Genomic DNA, 24175 nt, shown 5'->3' with positions numbered 1-24175 from the left:
GTGCTATACAGTACAATAATCAAGTGCATTTTCAGACGGTTCTGAAATATTGGGGGCCAGTATTAAAACAAATGGGCTGTAAAAAGAGAAAATGATTCCCCTAGGGCTGGCCTCGCAGCCCTGAAACCAGTCCCTGCGCTGAGCTGTCACTGGCTAGCGGACACGGGCAGGGGATGGGGGCTCCATTCCTGCCTCCGCCTGACGCGCGTCCCCTTTGGCGGGCCACGTTCCTTCCCCGCGCCCCGTCCCCTCCCCGCCTGTCACAGCCGTGGCGTGAGCTGGACGGGGGCGGGCTCTCCGCACGTGTTTGCAGCGGGCTTGGAACAGGAGCCCGGGCCGGATCTCAGCGTGGGCCTCCCGCGCGCCACACAAACCCCCAGTCCCGGAAGGTGCCATGCCGGCTTCAGGCGCAGGCTGGAGTCCGGAGAATGACCCCGCGGCTCCGGTTCCAATCCGCCCCCCCGCCGCCGGGCCGGAGTCGACTCGGCAGCAGCCAATGAGCTTCCCCCAATGTGCTCACCTCCACCTGCCTCCCTGCCCCCACCCCCAAACACCTGGGCCACTGCCGGGAAGGCTGGAGAAAGCGAGGCGGGCGGGCCAAAGCGAGCGTTTCTCGGAACGCATCCTCCTAGTCCACGCCGTCTTTCTAGCCGGCTACCACCCCCGAGGGCTGCAGAAGCAGGGGGGGCTCATCTGTGGGGCTGCTTCCTGCACGGCCGGTTAAGGCGCGGCTGGAAGGTTTCCCTGCAAAGTGCGCGGGCGGGCGCCTGAAGGTCAGCCGCGGGCTCTGTCCCCCGGCGGGGCCAGCAGGAGTTCCCATGGGAGCCAGCTACCTGCCGCGCCGGACTCTCCCTGACACGCGCGGGCCCTAGGGCTGAGGGAGCGCTGCCGCCGGCCCTCAGGGGCTCCCAGGTGAGGGCTCGGCTTTGCCCCAGCCGCTCAGGTGCCTCCCTCTGCTTCTCGCCGGGCTTCTCCCCTCTCCCCCCGCTCTGCCCCTCGCGGAACTGGCCCAGGCCAGGTGGCGCCGCGGGGCTGCCGGCGGAGCGGGGCGCTCGCTCGGCGGCTGTGCGGTCTTCAGCCCAAAGCCTTTCTCGGCGGGTCCCCTGGGGCTAGAGGGTGTCAGCGCCTGTGGAGCCGGCCCAGCCCGACTGCAAAACTTTTCCCCGGCGTGTTCCCTAGATGGCCCGGGCCCCGTCGGGGGCGCGGCGGGGACTCAAGCCAAGCGCCGCTAGCTGACGGCCGGACTCGCTGCACCTGGCTGGCGCGTGGGCTCGCGGGTGGCCCCGGGGACACGCAGCGCGCGCTCTTCCCACGGCACGCGAAGTACAGCGCTCGCAACCCCCCCCCCCCACACACACACACAAACACACACACCGACCGGGGTCCCTCTGCTGCGCGGGCAGCTTCCCAGGGCGATAGGCTCGCGGCAGGCGGGGGGACGCGATGCAGCCAGGCGGTGGGGAAGAGCGGAGCGTGCTCCGCATCTTCCTTTAGCCTCCCGGGTGGCCGGCCTGAGCTCTCTAACTCCCAGCTAGCGAACCAGGAAACCGTCCGTCCTCTCTGTGCGCGCCGCTTACAGGCAAGCCTCGTGTGGCGGGTCTGGCTCCGGGTTCATGTGGCTTTTGCTGGGGTGCGCGTCTTCTAGTGGCGCTAGTCCGCTTTACTAGTGGGGATTAAGTGGGTGCCGCTGACCGTCATGGCTGAGGCTCTCTTGGTGGCTTCGGCGTTGCGATGCAAAGCGGGGAAGACCGTGTCCCGCGGGACGTCAGAGGGAAGGGAGACCCTTTAGCCATCCGTGTGTGTGTGTGTGTGTGTGTGTGTGTGTGAGAGTCCAAAGACCTGTCGCAGCGACGCTTGCAGTTTAACCCTCCTGGAAGTTCGCGTGTGCATCCAGAGGTGAATAACCTTTGGCGGGGGATCAATTGCACAGATAGGGGAGGGAGAGCTGGGTCTGGATAAAACCTGAATCGGAAGTCCAGCCACATTTAAAGTTGATCTGCCCTGTGTCTGGATCTGCGTCTTTCCTTTGGCTGGGGTGGAAGTACTGAAAGGGTGGCAGAGGAGCTGCCGGACTTGACTGGTGAAATAAAGGCTGTGTCACAAGACCTTCGGCTTCTCTCTCCACCAGCAAAGCTGCACTCATGACTTCTGCCGAGCATCTGACGCTTTGGCTGAAAAGTTTAGTTCAGGGGTTCTCAAGCTAGGGGTCGCGAGCTGTCAGCCCCCACCTATGCTGGTAAAGGTGGAATGGCATGGAGCGGGAGGAATGATCACTTTGGGGGGAGTCTTCACAGCCTGAAATATTTTCAAAGGGGCCTAGCAAAAAATGTTTGAGAATCCCTGTAAAGCAACGTCCCCTCTCCTCTCCCCAGTTGCTAGTGAGCAGCACAAGTGCAAAGCGTGTGGAGGGGCTAACTCCCCAAAACTGTTGCTTTTATTTACTCCAAATGAGTAAGATTTCTCCCGCTCTTCACTACTTTGTGTTTAGGTTACTAAAGGGTCGGAATCTGTACTAACCCTTCTCTTTTTGATCAGGGAAATGTTAGTGGTTTGCGATATTAAGGGTTAGTGTGTGAGAACTTCTAGGGTTTGACAGAATAGCAGGGACGTAGCTGCCCGGAGTTGGTTGCAGCCCTGTTGGTCCCAGGATATGAAATAGACTAGGCAGGTGGACGAGTTGGTCCAAAACAAGATCTTACCTCGCCAGCCTGGTCTGTCCCGACTGTCATACAAAGATCCCTGCAAAACAGGGACCGGTCTGCAGGCCTTGTGTGTCCCTGATTCCTAGTGACCTACGCGCTGGCTGTTTGATCCATCAAGAACTGCAGGCAGGGACACTCTGGACATAAGCTCTTTCATGGGGTTGGCTTTATTTCCAGCTCTGTGATCCTGAGTGTCTCTGGTCACAACCCCCTTCCTAGAGACAGCTCACCTCAGTCACACTCCTGCCTCCACTCAGGGGACCGACCGCACTAGAGCGATGCACCCGGGGCTGAAGGGGCTCTCAAGCCGAGCCCAGTTGCTGTGGCAGCGGCTGCCACCTAGTCAGCAGGCAGGCTCGGGCACTGAGCCAGCCCCCAGGTAGAGAACACCCTGTCTGTGACTCAGAGCAGGGCAGGCTGCCTGCCAGCCTGGCCTCGGCCCCTCTCCTCCTGCTGAGCCTGGTCAGTTTCTCCGCTCCCCTGCCCTGGCAGCTCAGTCATTCCCTCTCTTTTCCTCCCGCATAGGACAGGAGCCGGCCAGCCGCGCCGGGAGCGGCCCGGGGAGTTCCCTGCCTCCCTCGCACGTGGTCGCAGCCAAGCGGAGGCGATCCGGAGCCGGGAGCTGCTACCCCCTGCCCCGGCGGCGGCTGGGGGCCGGGAGAAGATGGCTGACAGCCCCGCGGCCCCGGGCTCCTGGTGGAAAGCGCTGACCAGCGGCAGGAAAAAATCCAAAGAGGGGCTGGGGGCCGGAGCGGCGCCGCAGCCTCCGGCCGAGCCCGCCCTGCCGCCGGCGCCTCCCGGCCCGGACTCGCGGGAGAACCAGCAGCCCAACTTCAGCAGCAGCGAGCCGAAGCTCGGCGAGAAGCCCGGCGGCGGGGGCAGCAGCAGCAGCAGCCGCAGGAACCTGAAGATCTCCCGCTCCGGCCGCTTCAAGGAGAAGCGCAAGGTGCGAGCCTCCCTGCTGGCCGAGAGTCCCAAGGTGTTCGAGGGCAGCGCCCCCAGCCACGCCAGCGAGGAGAGGCAATAGCCGGGGCTGTGCGCTAGTTGCCCACCCGCCGCCGTCCGATCGGGACTGGCCCCTGCAGCCGGCCCCCCAGCTCTGGCTCCTGCACCACTCTAGGAACCGTGACGCCGTGTGGGCGAGAGGAGGAGACCGTCACCTGCGGCTCTTACAGGGTGACCTGAGAAACGCCTCGGATCGCCTCTCCTCGCGGCCCCGGCTATAACCAGGGACGAACGAACCTGTTCCCGCCTTCAGATTCAGAACTTCCCAGACCCAAATAATCCCAGCAGCGCCGCGGGTCTCTCTCTCGGGCTGCCGCCCTTTAGACTGGAATAGCGCCCTGGCTGGCTGGAGCTGACAAGCGCTGCTGCTTATTGTGGGGGTGGAGGGGGGGGACGTGATACATTTCTTGATCAAAAATAGCTCAAGCGAACGAGGGTGAGTTTTAATAATGAAATAAAGATTAAGGGTAAATGCAGATTTTTCTTAGTCGGAATCGGAGTGGCAAGAATGCTACAGGTGCGACTTCTTAGACAATGTACTGCCACACGTTAATCGTCTGCTCTGTAGAAGAACAACGCTTATATATAGACCAACATCTCGGACGAGGAGCGGGACATGCTCAGTTGCATTCCCAGTAGAATATAACATGTTGTAGTGTCAGCGCTACAGCAGCCTGTGTTCGTCTAGACAGCGGACCTTCCCCTCCTCCCCGCCTCCCTTTGCAGTAGCTTTTCCAAATAGGTGGCTATGAGAGTGTTCACTGCTCTAATACACTATGATAAACCCACTTTTAAAGGGACTGAGATTTGAAGCATTTTTACTTCATATCAAGGCCAAGAACTTCCAGGAGTACCTGTAGATCGCTAACAATCATGGTCCTGTTTGCGTCTAGTAGATACGTCAAGCAAAAGAGTAAACGAATCCCTCTTACATTCAGTGAGTTATAAAAGGGTTATTGTAAGTGAGAGGCGCTTGGACTCCTTTTGCTCCCATCAAAGTGTTAGGATTTGCCTTTTGCATATTTAAATACATTTTTTTTCTCCCTTCCCCCATTCAATTTCTAAGTAATTACAAGCAGGTGGTGGAGAGATGAATTTGTAGCTTTCTTGTAGTGAAGGGCAGTTTAGCATTTGTAATTCAGCTCACTAAATAAGGAACGAACACAATGCATTGAGTAGTATGGTTCTCGGGTAACTGATGGTCTCAATCTAATGAAACTCAACAAAAAAAAACAAAACGTAAATACCTTTTGGGGAGAGAAGAGCCTTGCTGATGCTGAACAGAATTGTATTCAGTATGTCTGCAGACAACACTAAAAGCAAGAATGCTGGCTATGAACATGTAAATTACTATTGGTAGTGGTGGTGGTGATCTTAGTGTGTATCTCTGAAGACAGGCTTGAAGTTCCCAAGGCTTTTGCTGGTTGCAATCAAACAGGAAGTGGCATTCTTAGGGCTGATTCTCCTAATAATGGAATAAATTCTCAAACATCTCTTGAGTTTTCAGAAAGGCCCTCTCACAAAGCAAACCATTAGCTAGAACAGGTCCACTGAGATTTAAAGAGGAAAACATCTTGTCTATTTATAGTATCTAAGGTAAATAAAAGGGATTGTGAAACTCTCAACCTAAACTATGCAAAGTCAAATTCACTTTCCGTAAGCAGGACTAAAGACAAGTCATTGTGGCAGAAACTGAAAATTCTTTCCCAACCTGCTAGAAACTACTCAGAGCGATGCCTGGTTGTGATATCGAATAGGCTCTAAGCAGTCCTCCTCCTGAAGTTCTATTTATTCTGATTTCTGAGTAACCTTAGTCTAGATTAAGCAAATAATTTACTGTTACCGAAGTGGGATAATAGCATTCTTCAGACTAGTGAATGTTGTATGTAGGTGCTCCGTTAACTATAATTTAGTTTTGGGTGGAGTTATTTCCATGGAGTGTAATGCTGAAAATAGGCCAGGAAAGCCAGTCTTCCCAGTTCCACTATGACAAATTTCACTTCATCTACTGCTGGGGATGTTTAATTTATAGACTTTTAGAAACCTCATGCCTGAGTAACTCTTCTACTGTCACACAATTTAGTCTGATCAATGATGTTATAACAGTTCACTCTATTTCTTTATGCTGTCAAATAGTCACTGTTGAGGCACTGTAACAATGCAGCATTTGTGGGGGAAAAAGATATAAATGGGAGCATTTCCCTCCCCATCCCATTTACTGTTTCTGGATATTACAGTCCCTTCTTCTCTCCCTCCTCCCTTCCACAGCCCACCCTTTGCACATATACACTCTATTAAAAAAACAAAACAATCCCCCCACACTAACTTACAAAGTGAGATTTCAACGGTGGGTGAGATAATAGAAATCTCTGGGTTACTCAGTGAACTTTGACAAGTGACTGGCTCTTGTTTGGAAGTAAAAGAGGCTGCGCTGTCAGTGCTAGCCCACTGGGAGCCCTAAGCAGGAATATTTTTTGCCCTCTCTCCCACAACACACAATAAAAAGTGAAGAGGGGGCCCCCTTGAACTGCTTGGGGCCCTAAGCAATTACTTTGTCTCATTGCTGGCACTAGGCACCAGCAGACTATGTTCATATTACCTGAGCTAATCAAACAGGCTCCCTGTCCAAGTTAAGGTGTAGCTCGATCCATCCATGGAGTTTGTCAAAGTAACTATCTCCCCAAAAACTCAGGTGTGTGGGAGCATGACAGGCTATTTCTCAGGGTGGGAATGCAGGAAGGGAAGATTCAGTCCTGAAAGTAGGGAATGGACCTAAAAACAGGGCCAGTGAAAGGAACACAATTAAAAATTCAAATGGAAAAGAGATCAGGCAGGAAGAAAAGAGTCTCTGCTGCCTGTGAGATGTAGTAGTTTGATTGCAGATTAGGATGTTGACAGAATGTAATGCTATGTCCTGCTGAAAAAAGGCCAGGAAAGCCAATCTTCCCAGTTCCAGTGTGTCTATTACAGCAGTGTTTCTCAGCCTTTTTGATACTGCCTTGCTGGCTTCCTAAACTGTGTGTAAACTGTGTCAGAGAGATCTCAGGGACCGGCACCAGTCCATGGACTGGTCGTTGAGAAACACTGTATTACAGGAGTGGGTGGGTGAGGCTCTGTGGCCTGCAATGTGCAGGAGGTCAGACTAAATGATCATGATGGTCCCTTCTGGCCTTAAAGTCTATGAGAATAGCTTCAGAGCACAGCTAATTCCTGTGCACTACATGGGAGAAGAAGGGATTAAAAGGAGGGGGATCCATCGTTATTCCTCTGTGTTTAAGGCCTGGCAAATCCTTTCAGGACAGCAAGAAATATAACGGGATGTAGTGCTGATCAGTGGAGGTTCCATTTCTGGCACGACAGCTGGCTGACTGTGTAATTTCTGACAAGTCACTTAGGACCTCTATGCCTCATCAATCATGTCTAAAATGAGAATAATCCCTAGTCTTTATACAATGTTTTGAGATCATCAATTGAAACTCTCTAAACAGCCACAAAATATTATGTTTGGATTCTATTTTTTTTTTTTTGGTTAGAATTCGGTTAGGATGTTCAAAATGTTGCTGTTAGGGTTTAATACCTGTGCTGGTCAATATCTGACCAATAATCAAATATCATGGCATCATATTTTAAAATCCCCATGTTACAAAAGAATAAGAACTCAGAACAGGGGGAGAGTGTGACGTCATTTTACCCCAAAACAGCATGGACAGCAATAATCTTCCTGTCTTTATCCTGCCCTGGAGGCTGGAGCTGTTGGGGGGGAGAGTAATTCTGGCTCTTGGCTCAGTCAAGCCCTTGGCTTCTCCACTTACACTATCAAAAAGAAAAGTGCTGTCAGTGCTGATGGTGGTTTTTCATAAACTTGATTTAGTCACTAGAAAATGGACTGTGACCATCATTTAATTGCACAGAGGCCATCCACTTCCAGCTGGTAATGTATTTGGGTCAGAATTGACTTGGGCCACATATCTAGAGGTGAAAGTCTCCATAGTCTGTTACCAACCCCCACATCTAATGAACCCTGCTGGTTTAATTAGCATAATTGCATCCAGATTACAAATAATGCTAGTAAATACATAATCATATTAGTTATGCAATAATTGTATGGAATTTTTGTCAGGAGGTTTTCTTTCCTGTTGAGTTGATGGAAGTGGAGCTGAAGGGACATGGTTGGAGAGCACTTGGTCAAAAATAGTGTATGTCTATGCAATAAATGCCTATGGTGGGAATTGTATTCAAGATATTTATATATTCCCCTTCTCCCTGCCCCACCTTTTTATAAAATGTATATTTGAGAAAAGAAATCCAGGAAGTGGGACAATTTAAAAAAAATTGTAATTACAAAGAGACAGGAAGATGAGGTTCAATTTAACTCTGCATGGTAGCTTTGTAGTTACTCCTAATCTGAATATCATTAAGAGTTTGAAATGCTTAAAGAAATGAACTTTTGGGGCTCAAAAATGAACCTTCAGAAAATGGTAAGGAGCTTTTTTAAGAACCTTGCAAAATATTACCTTAAAACCTATTCAGTCCTGCACCTGCTGAATCAAAGAGAGAAGGGAAAGATAGGGTTTAACTGGCTGGTGACTCATGCCTTCCTATTGTATGCTGGTCATGTTGCTGCTCACTTTTGTTGCGAAGAAGATTGGGTAGGGCAGTAGGAGGTTTCCTTGACCACCTGCACAGAGTGACACCTCATCTGAAAGTCATATTTGGTTCTTCTGAAGCCCAAACATCTGAAGGAATTTAAAGGAACCAACATCTAATGCTGCAGAGATGTTTGTACCTGAGGATCTAACGTAAGATGAACTGCAACGAGACTTGTGCCCTTCATCTACTTCTAAATTATATTTTTATAGTTCAAATTCTATTTAATTTACAGTAGAAATATCAGGTCTTGTTTTTTGTGGAGAATTATTGGGATAATATTACAAGACCTTGATATCTGAACAGCTATATTCCCAACCCTGAATTGAACAGAAGGATTAATCATGCCCTGGCTATCCTTAGAGCAGCAGCTCAGCTTTCTGCGTCTTGTGATGTCATGCCCTCTAGTTCTCTAGGGTGTCTGGCAGCAAAGCTGGGAAGCCAGAACACAGTGTTTATGTTTCTTTCTTTGCTGCAGAAGAATCTTTGGTGCAGCATTTCTACATTAAGAGGAACAACCACCCTATCCTATCCTCATTTATTCCCTTGTACTTCACATTCACCTAATTATTCTTCTCCCCTCATCACTAACCTATGGTAAACAGGGGTATGACATGTCCCAAACATCTTAAATGTAGGACCAGAGCTTTGCATGTAGCCTTCAAATACATCCTAATGATCAGTAGCTCCATCCAAAGAACTGAATGTAACACTCACATTTAAATACTTTATCTAGACAAAGCAGTATGTGTGCACTGGAATACAAATTTATAATAGCCTTAGGCCCTGATCCTATCTGAGTACCCTTACTCAGATGAATAATCCACAGTGAAGTTAATGGGAATCCTCACATATGTAAAGATAAATGTAAGTCTTTGCATAGTTTAGGGTGTCAGTTCATGATATTTGACAGTTGATATGTACAGTTTATCGATACGAGCAATACTTTGCTCTTGCGTGCCTGGCTTTTTTTGTTGTGATTCCTTCTCCTTCTCTTTTGTATTTGCAAGAGCACCCCTTTGCCAGTTTTGATCTTTTTCCTTATTCCTAGGAACAGCTCACTGTTGCTTAAGTAAACAACTGCAGTCTTTACCTCACCTGTCTGTCTAATGCCCTGAGCATTCAACACAGAGTTAAAAACTCAGCTCCTTTGTACCAATGACAGTTAAAGAAATACAAACCTACGCATTTGTTCAAATCAGGAAATAGGCATACTATACATCCTACTGTTGCAGAGATACAGCCTTTTCTTTTCACCAGTTTTTCCATTTCAGGCCTAGAACTCTATTTTCCTAGTCCACATTTTGTCCCCAATCATGTAAATGTTTACAGAGGTGACCCATTCCTTTGATTTCTATGAGGCTGGTCAAGAGCACAAAGTTACTCACATGCATAAGTGTTTGCAGCATCTGATACATAATGACCAAGAAAAAAAAACAGCTCAATTTTACCCTTCTTTATAGAAGGGTAAACTCTATAGAAACTATTGAAAATTTTGACAGTGATTTACACAAATAGAAGCTGAATTGAACCTTAAATTAGGTGCTGTCATATGAATATGCTCACAGGTTTGCAGACACTTGATTGTAATTGCATATCTCCACAAGTGTTCTTGATGACTGGAGTTTCTAAGAAGCTCAGTGTTGACCCTAACTGCTCTAACATAAGTGGGAGCAGAGTTAGAACAATGTTGAGTTATTTTGAAAAACCCACCCAACATGATTACTTCTTATACCATTTCCTAGAAAGGCTGTAGCCCAAAGCACTGCAGGAGAAAAATTGAACAAGCAAGAAGAGCAAGATTATCTTATTGGTGGGTGGGGTGTGTGTGGCGGGTGATGTTTCTAGTGGTTGCTTGTATCCCCCTTTAAAAAAAATGCTACTGGCAGACTCCATACTCAGTTCTGAAATTGTTTAGTAAGGTAGAATTTTCTTTAAATACAAGTACAGGATAAATTTTTAAGGGCAAAAGCCAGAGCAGTTCATTTAAAATAGTTTTTAAAAGAATCAAGACAAGTTTCTGGAAACTGAATATTGTGGGTGCAACCATTGCCTAAAAGAAGGGGACCGACTCTCATAGGTTTTGGTTTGTTTCTTTGATGTGATGTCACGACTGAGCAGGTGCATGAGGTAGTGCTCTCCTTAGCAAGAGGCATAAAACCACAAGTAGTCATTCTCTCATGAATTAAAGATACCTTAGCACTTTCTGCAAGACGGGTTGTATCTCCAGCGTCCAGCTTGATACCAAATTGAATAACTATATTCAATATATTGAAGTTCATTTTGTTAATGCTTTAGCTATAGCAGGTATGAATAACATCTGCTATACCATTGTCTGAAATGGGAAACTACTATGGCAAGAAAGCAATGTACAGCATTATAGTTTCAAACACTACTGCCCGCCTCTCCACAACTTCTTACCTTGATTTGAAAGCTGAGATCATATTTTTATCTACTCAGTTGCAAAACCTAGAAACACTATCTTTGCAATTACAGACAATCAATCACTTTTCCTTTACACATTATGTAGAAGTCAATATTATTTTGCTGTTATAATGGTTTACTACACAGGTGATTTTGACAGGTGATTTAAGGCACTATTCATTCATTTGAATAACCTTTCCAGTTGCTTTTTGTTGTACTAAGGGAGCAATTGGCTGTGTCCATCAACTGTAAAATTTTAGGCTTCAATAAACTTTAAGGACGCTGATACAACCCATCTCACAACCACACATCCAACTCTAATAATACTTAACAACTTGCATAGTGCTTTACTTCTCCATAGCACTGTCTGAACATTGGAGAATGTTATAATGATTAATTAAAGTAGATAAGTATTATCTCTATTTTACAGGTAAATTGGTAGGGCCAAGTTCAGATCTTATGTAAGTAACTGCATCCCCACTGGATATGCACGTCTTGTATTTGCTATTGCCTGAGACTGGAAACTAGACTAGATGGAAGATTGACTCAGAAAACCAACTTTTAATAAAATGAGGATTAAGGTGCAGATGAGCATTCTAAAATTGTTGGTGTCTAACTGAAATGAATCGCCAAACCTCTTGAGGTTTGCCCACCACCTACCCACACAGTAAAGTACAGATGCTATGTACCTCTAGCACACAGTTACAGATATACTGCATATTATATATATAATCTTGGGTCTGATTTTAAACTGTACCTAAATGACTTAGGACATATGTCTTATTGACTTTCAATGGGATTCATGGTCCTTAGGTCTCCTATACAAAGAAAATTAGTTTTGGTATAGCCAAGGGTGAGAATTTAAATTGATTTAGTTATGAAAATATAACTCTCCTTCTAGATGCTCTTATTCCAGCATAAGGCTATCTCTACACACTACAGGGACTATACTGGCATAGCTATGTTGGTGTAGCTATGCTAGCATAACCTCATAATGTAGCCCAAACCTACACTGATGGAATGGATTTTTCCATCGGTGTAGGAACCTGACCTCCTCAAAGTTAGCTACGTTGATGGAAGCATTCTTCCATCGTAATGGCTGCACCTACACTGATGATTCTGTCGACATAACTGTGTCAGCGAGGGATATGGTTTCTTCACATCCTTGACCAACACAACTACCTTGACCTGACTTTTAAGTGTAAACCAAGAGGGCCTTTTTTGGTTTAGTTTATGTCTTTTTTGTAGGGGGTTAAGCTTAAATTGAAAGAAAGTACTCTTACACTGGAATAAGCATGTCCATAAAGGGGGGTGTACCGATATAACTATACCTGTACAACTGATAAAACTTTCCAGTGTAGACAAAGCCTATGCCACTTTTCCTATTAAAACTATCCTCCTGACAAGTAAAGTAAAAGCTACAGCACAGAGCAGTCACCATTGGGTTAATTAATGGCAGACGATAGTTTGCCAGAATGGCACATACCAGACTGCAGGATTCCATGTTAATGTATGAATTTCTTTTCCTGTATTTTAAAGCATTCATGCTCAAGGGAGAGTTTCTCCTCCCCCAACAGCTATTCTTGCCTTCCAGCTGCTACTTGATCTTTCCCAGCTCTTGTTCAGAATTCTTCCTTAAAGAATCTTTCAGTAAAACTTTTTCAGTCAGACTGTGGTATAACATTTCTGCAAAGCCATTGTTCCTTTGTTCTCTTCCTCCAGATCGGCTTATACCTGTAAGCAGCTTTCTTCATAAACCCAAGAGAAATCTTCTCTTTCCTTTTGTCTCTATTGAGAGATCGAGACCAAAAGCCCAAGTCAGTTATAAGCCCTGAGATGTGTGTTTTTTCCAGTGTTTTGGTATTGGTTACTGCCTTGGCCTTTACCTGTTCCCTTTGCCAGCCAGGAAAAGACACACCCTCAATCAACACAATTGAAAGTCATTTAATTAAAAGCTATTCAAACCTTTAAAAATGTTTGCTTCCAGCAAATCCCAGTGTGAAGCAGCAGTCATTTGACACCTTTCAAAAGCTGCCAGTTTAGAGTACAAACAGCAGAATGATCCTATTTGTAATCATTTTTAGGTCTGAATTGTTACATAAAGACCTATATTATGTTTTGGGGGCAAGGGAGAGGAGCAGAGAGTCGGACACTTGCACATACTTCATTAGTTCTTTCTGGCATTTTCTAGTTGTGTAGTGGCTGCAGTAAATGGTACCAAGGATTGCAAGAATTTCTCTCTCTCTCTCTCTCTCTCTCTCTCTCACACACACACACACACACACACACACACACACAAGTAGTGTAAATTTAGGACTAGATTTTTCAGCACTTGCAAATTGGTATTTGTATGCACACATAGCACCGAGCTGGTCACATCTGTATGCAGATATTTCACTTGTAAATATTGGGTGCTTTGGGTAAGCATTGGGTGTTTGCATGCATGAGCTGACGTGCAAATCCACATGTGACATTGCACACACAACTTTTTGAAAATCTGGCCTTTGACGTCTCAATAAATGCTTTTAGTTTTGAATAGAGAATCCCCTGAGTGTTCAAGGTGAAACACAATGCAAGCAGGCTCTGAATAGAAACACCAGTGTTCTGAATCTGCCCTACCTCCTCCCAGGCTATTACAAGAGTTCTGAGAGAGGAACAGGTACCCGCTCAAGCAGCAAATTAAGAATAAAGATTTTAATCTGACAAAAGCTATTTAATGGAAGGTTTAAAAGTCACAGGGAGACCGGAGAGCCCAGCTCCATCTCTCCTACTAAAATCAGAGGCAGGGCGTCTCCTCTCCTTGGTTTGTGGGGGTAGTGTTGTGGTCAGCTGGTGCAGTGAAAGCTCCCCCCACCTGTTTCAGTCTACTTTAACCATGATTCTGTGTCCTTGTTTTCACGTGTTATGGTGAGGCTTACTCAGAGCTTGACTCACAAGGCACTTGGAGGAGTGCCAGGTTTGCTTGATAAAGCAATTGCATGAATTTATTAAATATACGGTGAGGGCTGAGGGCAAATAAAGAAAGGAATTCCCCTTGCCCATTCGATTCCCAGTGAAGTCAATGGCAGTTGTATAAGCATCTCTGAGGGTGGAATTGGGCTCTGAAACTCCCGGTTGATATCAATGGGACCAGAGTTGGGCCAGTGATGAGCGCTTCTGAAAGTCTCATCTTTAATGTTTGCACATTAGAGAGCTCAGATGAAGATCTACTCCTTTTGTGGCAATTTAGTGGACACACTTTCTTGTTCCTAATAGTCGCCAAGTCACTTGCATCTTGGTACTTTGAGGGAAAACATACCCTTGGGATTTCAGGGGATACAATGAGTTGACAATTGCGGCTGTAGTGAGCCAGTATCTTTTGCTTTTAAAAAGGTAAATCCTGGAGGCATTCTGCCGGAGTCCTGAACTGGAAACCTTATTCTGTGTCCCAGATATGGGCTGGGACTGGAGGAAGAGATGTTGTTCATGGTGGAGGCTTCTTACCTCTGGAAACTCATTCTTCTTGTTGGGTTTTTAGAGCCCAACATGATGTCCTGCAGGGGGTCATCTGTTTACTCAAATGTTTTGCTTGAGCCAGGTAAGTGGGTCATCAGGTTTTTTTTTTTCCTCCTGCTATTGGTGGCTAATATTTCCATCAGTCGCTGTGTTGATTGCACTCTTATTGGTTACTGCAGGCAGATGTTTTTATTACAATGTGTTTTATTACAATGTGTTTTTGATATTTCCTGTGGATTTGCCCAGATGCTATAAAAAAAATAAATACACTTAATGATGTGGCTGTGTTGCTCTGCCAGGTAGTTGTGCAGTCTCACCTATTCCACAGACTGAGACGGTTCAAACCCAGTCAGTACTTGAGTGAAAGACTGCCATGGAATAGCTGTTTGAGCCAATCCTTAGTGATCAGTTGGTGGCACTTCTCTTTCCTCCATTAGTACTGAAGCATTCAGCTGAAGGCAGAAAAACATTATCTGAAAAATGAGATGCAAAACTGAGCTCCTGATAATGTGAGAGACAAGGTGGGTGAGGTAACATCTTTTATCTGACCAACATCTGCTGTTGAGAGAGAAGCTGTCAAGCCATACAGAGCTCTTCTTCTTCCTGATAATGTGTCAGTATTATTAAAGTTCCAGTAGCCTACCTATGTAAGGTACTTACATTGCCCCTATTGCCATAGTATCCGAGCACCCCACGACCTTTTGTGTATTTATCCTCACAACAGCACTGCAAGGTAGGGAAATATTATTATTCCCATTTTACACATGAGAAGCTGAGACATAAGTGGCTTGTCCACTGGAAGTCACTGGCAGAGCAGGGATGCTTTTCACAAAAGTAGGAGGGTATTGACCAAATTCCAAATGTGTTAGGGAGGGCACCAAGAAATTACCTAACTTCACCATAATTCAAATGAATCTTGCCATGTCCTCTTCAAGCTGTAATGTAGTGCAGCTGTATGAGGTTATATTTTTGCTACATTTCACACCCGAGGTGGCTGCGATTCTGTGAATTGTGTACTGATTTCTATGCAGACTATCTGCAAAGTGCTTTGGGATCCCTCTGGATAAAAGATGCTGTATAAATATAAGTTGTCACAATAGTGCCTATTAGGCTTCTGACTGTGGGTATGGTCACATTGCAGAAATGCAGGCACATGCACTGGCTCACAAAATACCTTTTAAAAACAATCTTTGCTTGCCTGATGTTTGATAAAGTAGGCTTCAGCCATGCACAGGCTAGCATGTCACACAGTGTAAAGAGATACAATATTGTACAATGTCTAAATAATATAAATATTCACAACAATTATAAAGCAATAAAAGTGATCTCCCCACCCCTGGGATGGGCTGGTCTGACAGGCTCTTAAGTCCACATTCTTTAGAAGGAACTTGCATCCTCAAATGTCTTTCCTATTGGAGATTCTAAAGTCTGTTAGCCATAAGGCACTAGCTGGTCTCAGCAGACAGCTCCACTCTTGTTCCGGTGCTGTGTCTAGTGACTCCCCAAGCTTGGGCCTTGTCTACATGGAAAAGTCTTTGGGGTATGATTTTTAAACCAATAACCAGTCAAGTGTCCACACAGGAGGAGGGGGGGGTTATACCTGTTCAACTAGATCTATGTAACTGGTAAAACCTTCCTGTGTACACCTAAGGTCGAAAAACGACTCACTTGCGGTGAGGTCTTTGACGGTATGACTACACGGGATTAAAAAACCCATGAGCCTGAATCAATTGACCCAGCCCAGCCGTGGATGTGCTGTGGGGCTTTTACCTCTGTAGATGTACTCTCAGTCTCTTGTAAGCAGTGTCCTTCAACAGTGGTCACAGTCCCATAGGAAATGGCTCTTCTGCACCCCTGATATACTTGTTGTAGTAATAAATCCCAAAGGAAATCTCTGAAAATGCCTTCTTTTACAGAGAATGTTAAAAGTAAGCCAAAGAATGTAGGCTATATTTACAGGATGGGGGACTCTATCCTGGGAAGCAGTGACTTTGAAAAAGATTGGGGATTGTGGCAGGTAATCAGCTGAATATTAGCTCCTAGTGCAACTCTGGGCCAAAAGGGCTAATGCGATCCCAGATACATAAATAGGAATCTTGAGTAGGAGGAGAGAGGTTTTTTACCTCTGTGCTTGGCAGTGGTGAGACCACTGCTGGAATACTGTGTCCAGTTCTGGTGTCTACAATTCAAGAAGGATGCTGATAAATTGGAGAGTTCAGAGAAGAGCCATGAGAAAGATTAAAGGTTTAAAAATAATTCCTTATATTGATGGACTCAAGGAGCTCAAGGAGTGACTTGATTATAATCTATAAGTATCTACATGGAGAACAAATATTTGAAAATGACCTCTTCAATCTAGCAGACAAAGGTATAACCTGGTCCAATGCCTGGAAGTTGAAGCTAGATAGATTCAGACAGGGAATAAAGTTTTTTTTAAACATTAAACAAGGAGGGTGAGTAACTATTGGCACAATTTACCAAGGGTCATGGTAAATTGCTAATGCTAGAGAATCCATCAAGATTGCGTGTTTTTTCTAAAAGAGATGCTCTAGGAATTATTTTGGGGAAATTCTATGGCCTGTGTTACACAGTAGGTCAAACTAGATGGTTTCTTCTGGCCTTGGAATCTATGAAAGTCTGGAATGGAGAAAAAAAAAATCAGGAACAGTTAAATAAAAAGGAAGAACAATTCCCTCCACTGCTGGGATTATTGGGTGAAACTGTGTCATGCAGGAGGTCAGGTGATCCTAACACCCATTTTAGCAATTTATGGGCTCTTAAAATCTTACCTTGTCACTCTCCTCAGCATCCTGACAAACCCTGTCAGTTTAAAAACATGCGGATTACACATTTTATTTGCTAGACTGTGAAACAGACTTTTCTTACTGATACTCTGCCATGGATGTAACTTGCCCAAAGATTTCCCCCCCTCACACTTTATTAAATTTCCCCCTCTCTGAAAATTCATGAACGGAATTCTCTCTGTTCTTCAAAGTCCAGGAATACAAAGGGTGTTTCCACCATCTTGATACCATGAAGGGAAGTGCACCCTTGGGATTTCAGGGTAATCATCAAGTTGACAATCGCAGTTATACAGAGCCAGTGTTTTTTACTTTCAAGAGCAGGGGTATGACTAATAACTTGGGCACATTTGGGGCTCCCTCTTGACTCATCAGGCCAAACAAGAATCTGCAGGTTTCATTGGGCATTCCAAAGCCAGCTCTGATACATTGTTCATTATAAGAATATATTGAGGAGAGAGAATATTTTAGCTCTTCTGGAAAAGCAAAAGTATCATAAAATAGCTTCATAAAGGTCACACCTAGGCTGATTGATTTTGTTAGATTAAAGGGATTTAATGTAAAGGTTATTTAGCATGGTGCTTGAGTCATTAAAACTAATGAAAGTTTTACTGTGCCAAAAAATTAAAAGCATGAGACCTTTTAAAAACAGTAACTGACCCTCCATCCTGCCCAAGATGCTGGTCTGGTTTTGGATCCCACTTTCCCCAAATCTAGGTGGGCACTCAACTCATTTACACCCTATGTTTCACTCACCTTTCCTGGTAGTTTATTTCATATGCATGTTTACTATTACTTTCTGTTCCATTCTATTTTTGATATTAATGTTTAGGTTACAGGTCCCCTAGTTTTGATTCTTTCAATGATGTGAATTTCTCCCCAGGATTTTTTTAATTGCATGATGTAATCCATCCAAATATTTGAATAGCACACATTTCACTTGCTGAGAACCATTTATTTATTTATTGGCTTGATGTAAAGTTTGTGTCTGTAATCAAGGATATTCTTCAATAAACTTAGGGATATACGTCTTCAAATCTATTTCTAATGGAACAGCTGGTCCCACAAGACAGTAGTGATATACATTATACAGCCTCCTGATCAGCAAAATGCCAGAATCTGTCATCTTCAGAGAAGCCACCTGCAATGGAGATCAGAAATCTCCACCCCAACTCAAAACATGAAGAAAGCTAACCCCTCAGTACATTCTTCATGCACTTGCTTGGAACGTTCTGAACACTGTAGAGTGTTTAGCTATTGATTGTACCATTGCTAAAGGGTTCAATGAGTAGGAACAACAGCAGTTGAGGAATAAGACATTATGTGCTGTGTGGTGTTTACAAGTGCGGTAGGTATAAGCATGCTACTGAGGTAGCAGACATAATAGAATGTCTTCAAAAGTACAGCATCTGTTATAAAACACAGCTCTGGACATACATGTTTATATGGGGCCTTTACATTCGATGGACAGGCAATTTTATTTACTGAGGCTATAGCCAATTGTCTGGCAACAAAACAGGGCGCTGGGCTGACTCACTATGTGCTTTATTGCATATGCATTCTGAACTTCAACCAGTTCCCCTTGAAGTAAATTCCTGTATTGGGATTCTAAGGAATACTTGGCCTTCAATAAAGTTGATTCTGAATTTCAGACGATAGATAGAATGTTTTATTTACCAGTTGAGAAAAGCGTTCTTCCTGCACGGTTGTTCTACAGTTTTTGAAAATCTGTGAGGTTGAGTTTTACTAATAAGTTCTAGGTGAACAGAGTTAGGTCAATGCTGAGCACTTCTGAAAATCCAATTCTCCATGTCTAATCACTGAAACAAACAAACATTCATTTTGAAGTCCATGGTAAAACTCCCACTGACTTTAACAGAAGCAGAGTTAGGCCAACAATGAGCACTTTTGAAAATTTCACCTTGAAATCAACACTATGTTCTTTTATTCTATACCTTTTCTTCTCAGAGAATCTAGATTACCTGGCTAGACTTCTAGCAAACGAGCTGTCATCAGTGCAGATTCCTGATATCACTTTGTTTTTCTTGGATTATATGATATCATTAGATCATAAAATTGCATAGTCCCACAACCTGCTTTATGTGAATGTGCAGCTGCCAGGTCATGCATTTAAATGAACACATATTTGAATGTAAGACTGAAAGGCTGTACGTTCAAAAAACAGGCACTGGGGTATTTATCAGTATTTTCTTTTTCTTCTCTGGGTTCTTCTTTTTTAATAGAAGAAAAAGAAAGAGCTCAAAGAGAAAACACCATGCTAATATGATGACCAATTTTAAATGCACAAAAGTCATTACATTCAAAAAAGTTAGGTTCCCACAGCAGTCAGATCTTGTGAATATTAGGGGGGAATTAAAAAGTGTACCACACATAGAAATATTAAATACTTCTGCAAATAGGTGCCCAGTTACAGTTGAATGCAGCAGGTCACAATGACATGCACTATAGATCTGAATGTTTTGGCAGTTTAACAAATTGAGATTGAGGTTTATCCACAGATAATGGATATTTCTGGGCACTTTTATGAACATTCCATAAAAGTTATGTGCGGTGTGCAATTGTATGGCAAACATATTGCAGCGCAGCACTTATTATCTACACTACATCAGCAATTACACAGCACTGGTATATAAATACATCATATTATTACTATGTTGTGAAAGGTCAAGCCAAAGTCTAGGTGCTAGCATCTCAGATGTCAGTTGAGAATCCGGCTCTGGGTCTTTTGTTTAAAAATTAGCCTGGTTTAAAAAAAATGTGTGTATATCTATCTATCTATCTATCTCCCTAAAGCTCAAGGATGGGTCTAAACCAAAATTCTGGGCCTGGTTCACATTAGAGTTCATAGGTTAAATGTATCTCTAGAAAAGGTGACTCCAAACAACTCAATTTGGAAGACTCAGATCTGGATCCATATTTTTGAACTCCCAAGTTTGGGGGTGCTCAGAAGTAGAGCTTTGGTTTGGCCGATTATACAGAGAGGCGTTCTTGATCCAGATTTAGTTGAGGCTCATCTCTACTAAGGAGCAACAATACTTTGCATCTACATAGCACCTTTCAGCTGGGACACTCCAAGTACTTTTCAAACATTAGTTGAGGCTTACAATCCTCCTGTGAAGCAGGCAAACATTACACCTCTTTTTGTGTAGAAGAGAACATCTGGAATTTGCTAAAGGGGTGTGTGTTCTTCCATTAGAAAATAAAACAAGGGAGAAGGCACTTTCTGTCTGTGTGTTTGGGTTACTCTAAGCAGAATCTCTCTTCTCCATGAGGCTCTGGTACTCACAATACCATGTCAATTTCTCACTATGCAATTTAAGGATATTGGTTGTAGAAGCCAGTAAGCTGAAGGTAAGGCTGGAACAAAGGTGGATTTTACCACTTAACTGTCAGCTTCCAATTCTGAAAATGTATATTTTGGCACATCTAGAATATCAGTATTGTGATTTGTTGTTTTAACAAGCAGGCCTAGAGGAGGGCAACAACATGCCACTTTCCAAAAATGTGTATGACCACATTTTCAGCACAATCAGTCTGACCTATTGTGAGATTGTAAGCGGCATATAGGAAGAATGAAGAGGACAATGTGGAAAAGGTGAACGAGGAAACAAAGATAAAGCTAGTATAATTCAGCCATATCACTCCAGCTGCAATCTTGTCAGCATTTGCAAGCTAAACAGGGTCATGACTTGTTAGTAACCGGATAGCATATGCCCCAGAGGAATCAGACAGCAGATATCGGTATTGAAACAACCCTGGAGCATGGTGCTAGGGGTCACTGTGCTATTGCAGGACTTGGCCTATAAATTAATAATTTTCAGTGCCTCAGTTTCTGGGTGGCTCTCAAAGGGCATGACTGCACTGCAGCACCCCTACTCACTAAATGTGGCTGTGTTGAGGGCTGCCCCCATTTCCTTTTCATTCAGGATCTCTTAAAAAGTCCAAACATTCCAGATATTCAAAACATTCCCCCTTTTGGAATTTATTAAGTTTATTAAGTCTGCACAAAGCCTTTCAAAAGAGAAAAGCTTACAAAGCCTTCCTCCCAGTTTCAGATGTGCCCAACCCCTCCTCCCTGAGGGTCTTCCTCCCAATACCTTTTGCCTGAAGTTTGGCTTTCTTCATAGCCTGTCCCTGCTGGTGTCTTCTTTACTTCCTGCAGCATCTCCAGGCAACTGCCATCCCATGTGCAGCTGTCTCACCCTTTTTATAGGCCAGGATGCCTTTCATTAAGTCCAATCGGGCACCAAGGCCTGCAGCTGAGGATCCTGCGTCCTCTTAAAGGGCCCTGTCATCCTGTGACAGTGGTCAAAATAAGATACTTTGAAGGGGTCTGATTTTCAGAGGAGGTTGCTCAGCGTTTTGTGAAAAATCAGGTCCCTTTAAGGTGTCCCAAGTTGGGCACCCAAAATTTTGGGTCACTTTTGAAGATGTGTCTTGGCTGACAGGTAAAACCAGTTTCTCTCTCTTGCTTGGAGGAATTTCTCATTTGCTCATCACTGTGATATCTGTGGGCTGACTGAGGGTCATTCAAGATCTCCATGCACTATTTCCAGCAAATATAATGTCAACTCCCTGATGTTCTGATCAAAAGCCATTTTAGTAATTACATTCTGCCTACCTAAATTCTCCTGAACTGCAATTAGCATTAGTATTCTTCTTCATCCGCCATCCAAAACTATTATGTTCTGTTGCTGCATACAACTAAAAAGTTGCTGGGTTCCACTCAAGAAGTGCCTGCATTGCATTAGCTGGTGAATGACTCCTGTGTGTGTGTGTATATGTATATATATATATATATATATATAGTGCTTTGGTATCCTCTGTGTTATATTTTCTGCACACAAAGTACCAATATGTGCTTCCAGTCAAGATGCTTAATTTTAGCTTAAGGAAAAAAAACCAAATGTTTCAGGGGACAAAGAGAGAGCACATTGTGAGTTCTTCCCTCCTCGAAAATCTTCTGTCTGGAATTGTCTCACAGCTCATGCTCCCAGTACTTAGTGGAAAGACTATTTAAATTTAAAGGGGCAGTGTACAGAAAATAAATGAAAGTTCTATAGCTCTAAACATAATTTGGGGTAAAAATATATATATATATATATATAAATAACATGACAGAATACAGGTTCAAGGTAGGGCACTGTACAATTAAATTTAACAAAGCTCTAAAACAATTAAAAGCAGCAATTAGAAACAAAAACCAAAAGACACTTGCTTTGAATGTCAACATAGATTTGTACTTTCACAGTTAGAAAAGCTCTAGCATAGAATTTTCAAAGGTATTTAAGGGTGTTGGACACATGCCACTACCATAGACTTTTAACAGGAACTGAGCACCTAAATCCCTTAGTCATTTCTGAAAATTCTATCTCTGGCTTCTAGTGTCTCAAAATTGCCTTCCAGACAAACTAAACAGCTTGCTGCTTCTTAAGGAATTCAAGGAATATAGAAAACTATATGATTGGTCAGGAATGCTAGACCACAACCAGTAAGAGCCTTGGGTATTTGATAGCTAAGAAGACTTCAATATTAATATGAAACTATACAGGAAGCCAGTACAAAAAGAGTTTAAAATATGAGTGATAGGCAGGGTTAACTGACTGCTTGTAACAATGAAAACGGCTGCATTTCGAATAAAATGCACCAAAGAAATAACAGTGAAAATGAAGAGTTAAAAAGTAATTTACAAGTGAGTCTATAATCTTAGTGAATGCAAGATTCCTATAATTTTACTGACTATCCAATTGACATGCCTTGATCTGTCTAGATGTAACAACAGCAGGAAGCTTGTAGGAAAAAAAAAAGACCAAAACCCAAATGAAAAAGAGGAAAACTCTTGAAAATTAATTAACATCTCTAGTTTGTCAAATCCCTTAATTTCTCTCTTCCAAAGAACTAGATTCAGATCTCTCCCCATGGATAATGATGTACTGCTAATACTTTAACTATGGGGGGGTCCTCTTAAAAACTATCCTCCCTGTTAACCAGTGTCCCAGGTTGAGGAGAAGAGACCAGTGTTTCTGTTAATTTTTTCCATCAAATGGCAAAATGTCTCTCTCATAGCCTAGGAGGGAGGTAGCACCACTGGGCAAACAAGTTTATATTGAGATGCCATTTGCTAGAAATATTTATATTTTGTTCCTTGAAAATACCAAATGAGCAGATCCCTGCCATGGAGCTAAGCCAAATTACACCAGCTGAGAAGCAGTCCTTAGACTAGTTTGTTGAAGCTGTAGCATATCATCCCACTTGTGCAAAGGGAAAGTAGAAGGGCAAGGGAAAGCCCAACTCTCCTCTGGGGATTTTTTTTAAAATACCTGTAGCCTGGTGGAACTTGGTCCATTCCAAAGTAAGTATGAAGAAGGCAGCAATCTATCTTGCTGAGGATGAAGCCATGAATGACCATTGCGAGGTCTGAAGTAAAGAGCAATGGCCAAACCTTGTGAAGAACCTGGAGATAACAGCTACTCTAGAAACCAGCAGGGGTTTGCATAGTGAGAGAGAGAGCCTAAGTAATTCCCATTCCAAGCTTGTCTCTGTGTTGTTTTCCTCACCTTCTCAGCTCCTACAAACTTCATTTGTCCTATTCAGCCTGAGCTGAAGCCAATCACCCCTTAACCAAATAAAGATGTTAATCACGCAACTCGGTTTGCAAAGAGTCAACAGTAAAGCAGGCATTGAGCAAAGTGTGAGGTGACCTCAGCTCATTCCCTTTTGAAATATTCTCTAGCTGTTTCATTTCCACAGGGAACAGCATGGTGCACAAGATGGAACTCAACGAGGGAGGTTCTGAGGAGATTGTGACCATCACCACCTTTTGTGATCTCCTTTCCAGAAATAAGACATCAAAGAGCAGTTCTGTCAGCTCCAGCCAGGGCCCAGGTTATCAATACATAATGGTCAGCAGTGTCAAAAGAGACTGTATAGGTTAAGAGGGGTTAAAAACATTGGTCCTGTTATTTTAATAGTTGTCTCTTAACATGCAAATGATTGTGGTATCTGCTGGGAGTGTCTCTGGGATCATTAGGTTCTGTTGGTCATGTAATGTGGCCGTGTAATTTAAATCGGAAATGTTGA

At 44.0% G+C, this 24175-nt stretch overlaps 1 protein-coding gene and 1 long non-coding RNA gene across 3 annotated transcripts; one reads left to right on the top strand and one right to left on the bottom strand.

Moving 5' to 3' along the window:
• Positions 1–582: 582 nt before the first annotated feature.
• Positions 583–5738, top strand: PRR15 (proline rich 15). Of its 2 annotated transcripts, none has more exons than XM_067561987.1 (2): positions 583–912; positions 3228–5738. In XM_067561987.1, the coding sequence occupies exon 2, from the start codon at positions 3367–3369 to the stop codon at positions 3727–3729; it is 363 nt and encodes a 120-aa protein (XP_067418088.1). In that variant the 5' UTR covers positions 583–912; positions 3228–3366; the 3' UTR covers positions 3730–5738. The 2 variants fall into 2 exon arrangements, with proteins under 2 accessions (XP_067418088.1, XP_067418089.1); XM_067561988.1 differs by lacking the exon at positions 583–912 and adding an exon at positions 1441–1579.
• A 6691-nt stretch (positions 5739–12429) lies between these two features.
• LOC137162071 (uncharacterized) lies at positions 12430–21262 on the bottom strand. Its single transcript, XR_010922266.1, has 4 exons — positions 21193–21262; positions 18752–18894; positions 17063–17093; positions 12430–12566 (listed from the first exon to the last, which is right to left on the bottom strand). It is a non-coding gene; the product is annotated as an uncharacterized lncRNA (long non-coding RNA).
• Positions 21263–24175: the final 2913 nt, after the last annotated feature.

Source organism: Emydura macquarii, unplaced genomic scaffold (genome assembly GCF_026122565.2).
Source record: "Emydura macquarii macquarii isolate MOO-44397 ecotype Brisbane River unplaced genomic scaffold, CSIRO-AGI_Emac_v2 contig_2422, whole genome shotgun sequence".
Taxonomy (NCBI): Eukaryota; Metazoa; Chordata; order Testudines; family Chelidae; genus Emydura; species Emydura macquarii.
The sequence above is the reverse complement of the archived record's forward strand: the minus strand, read 5'-3'. Positions and strand labels throughout refer to the sequence as shown.

Coding starts and splice junctions, on each gene's coding strand:
- PRR15 (XM_067561987.1), top strand. CDS start 3,367: ATGGCTGACAGCCCCGCGGCCCCGGGCTCCTGGTGGAAAGCGCTGACC.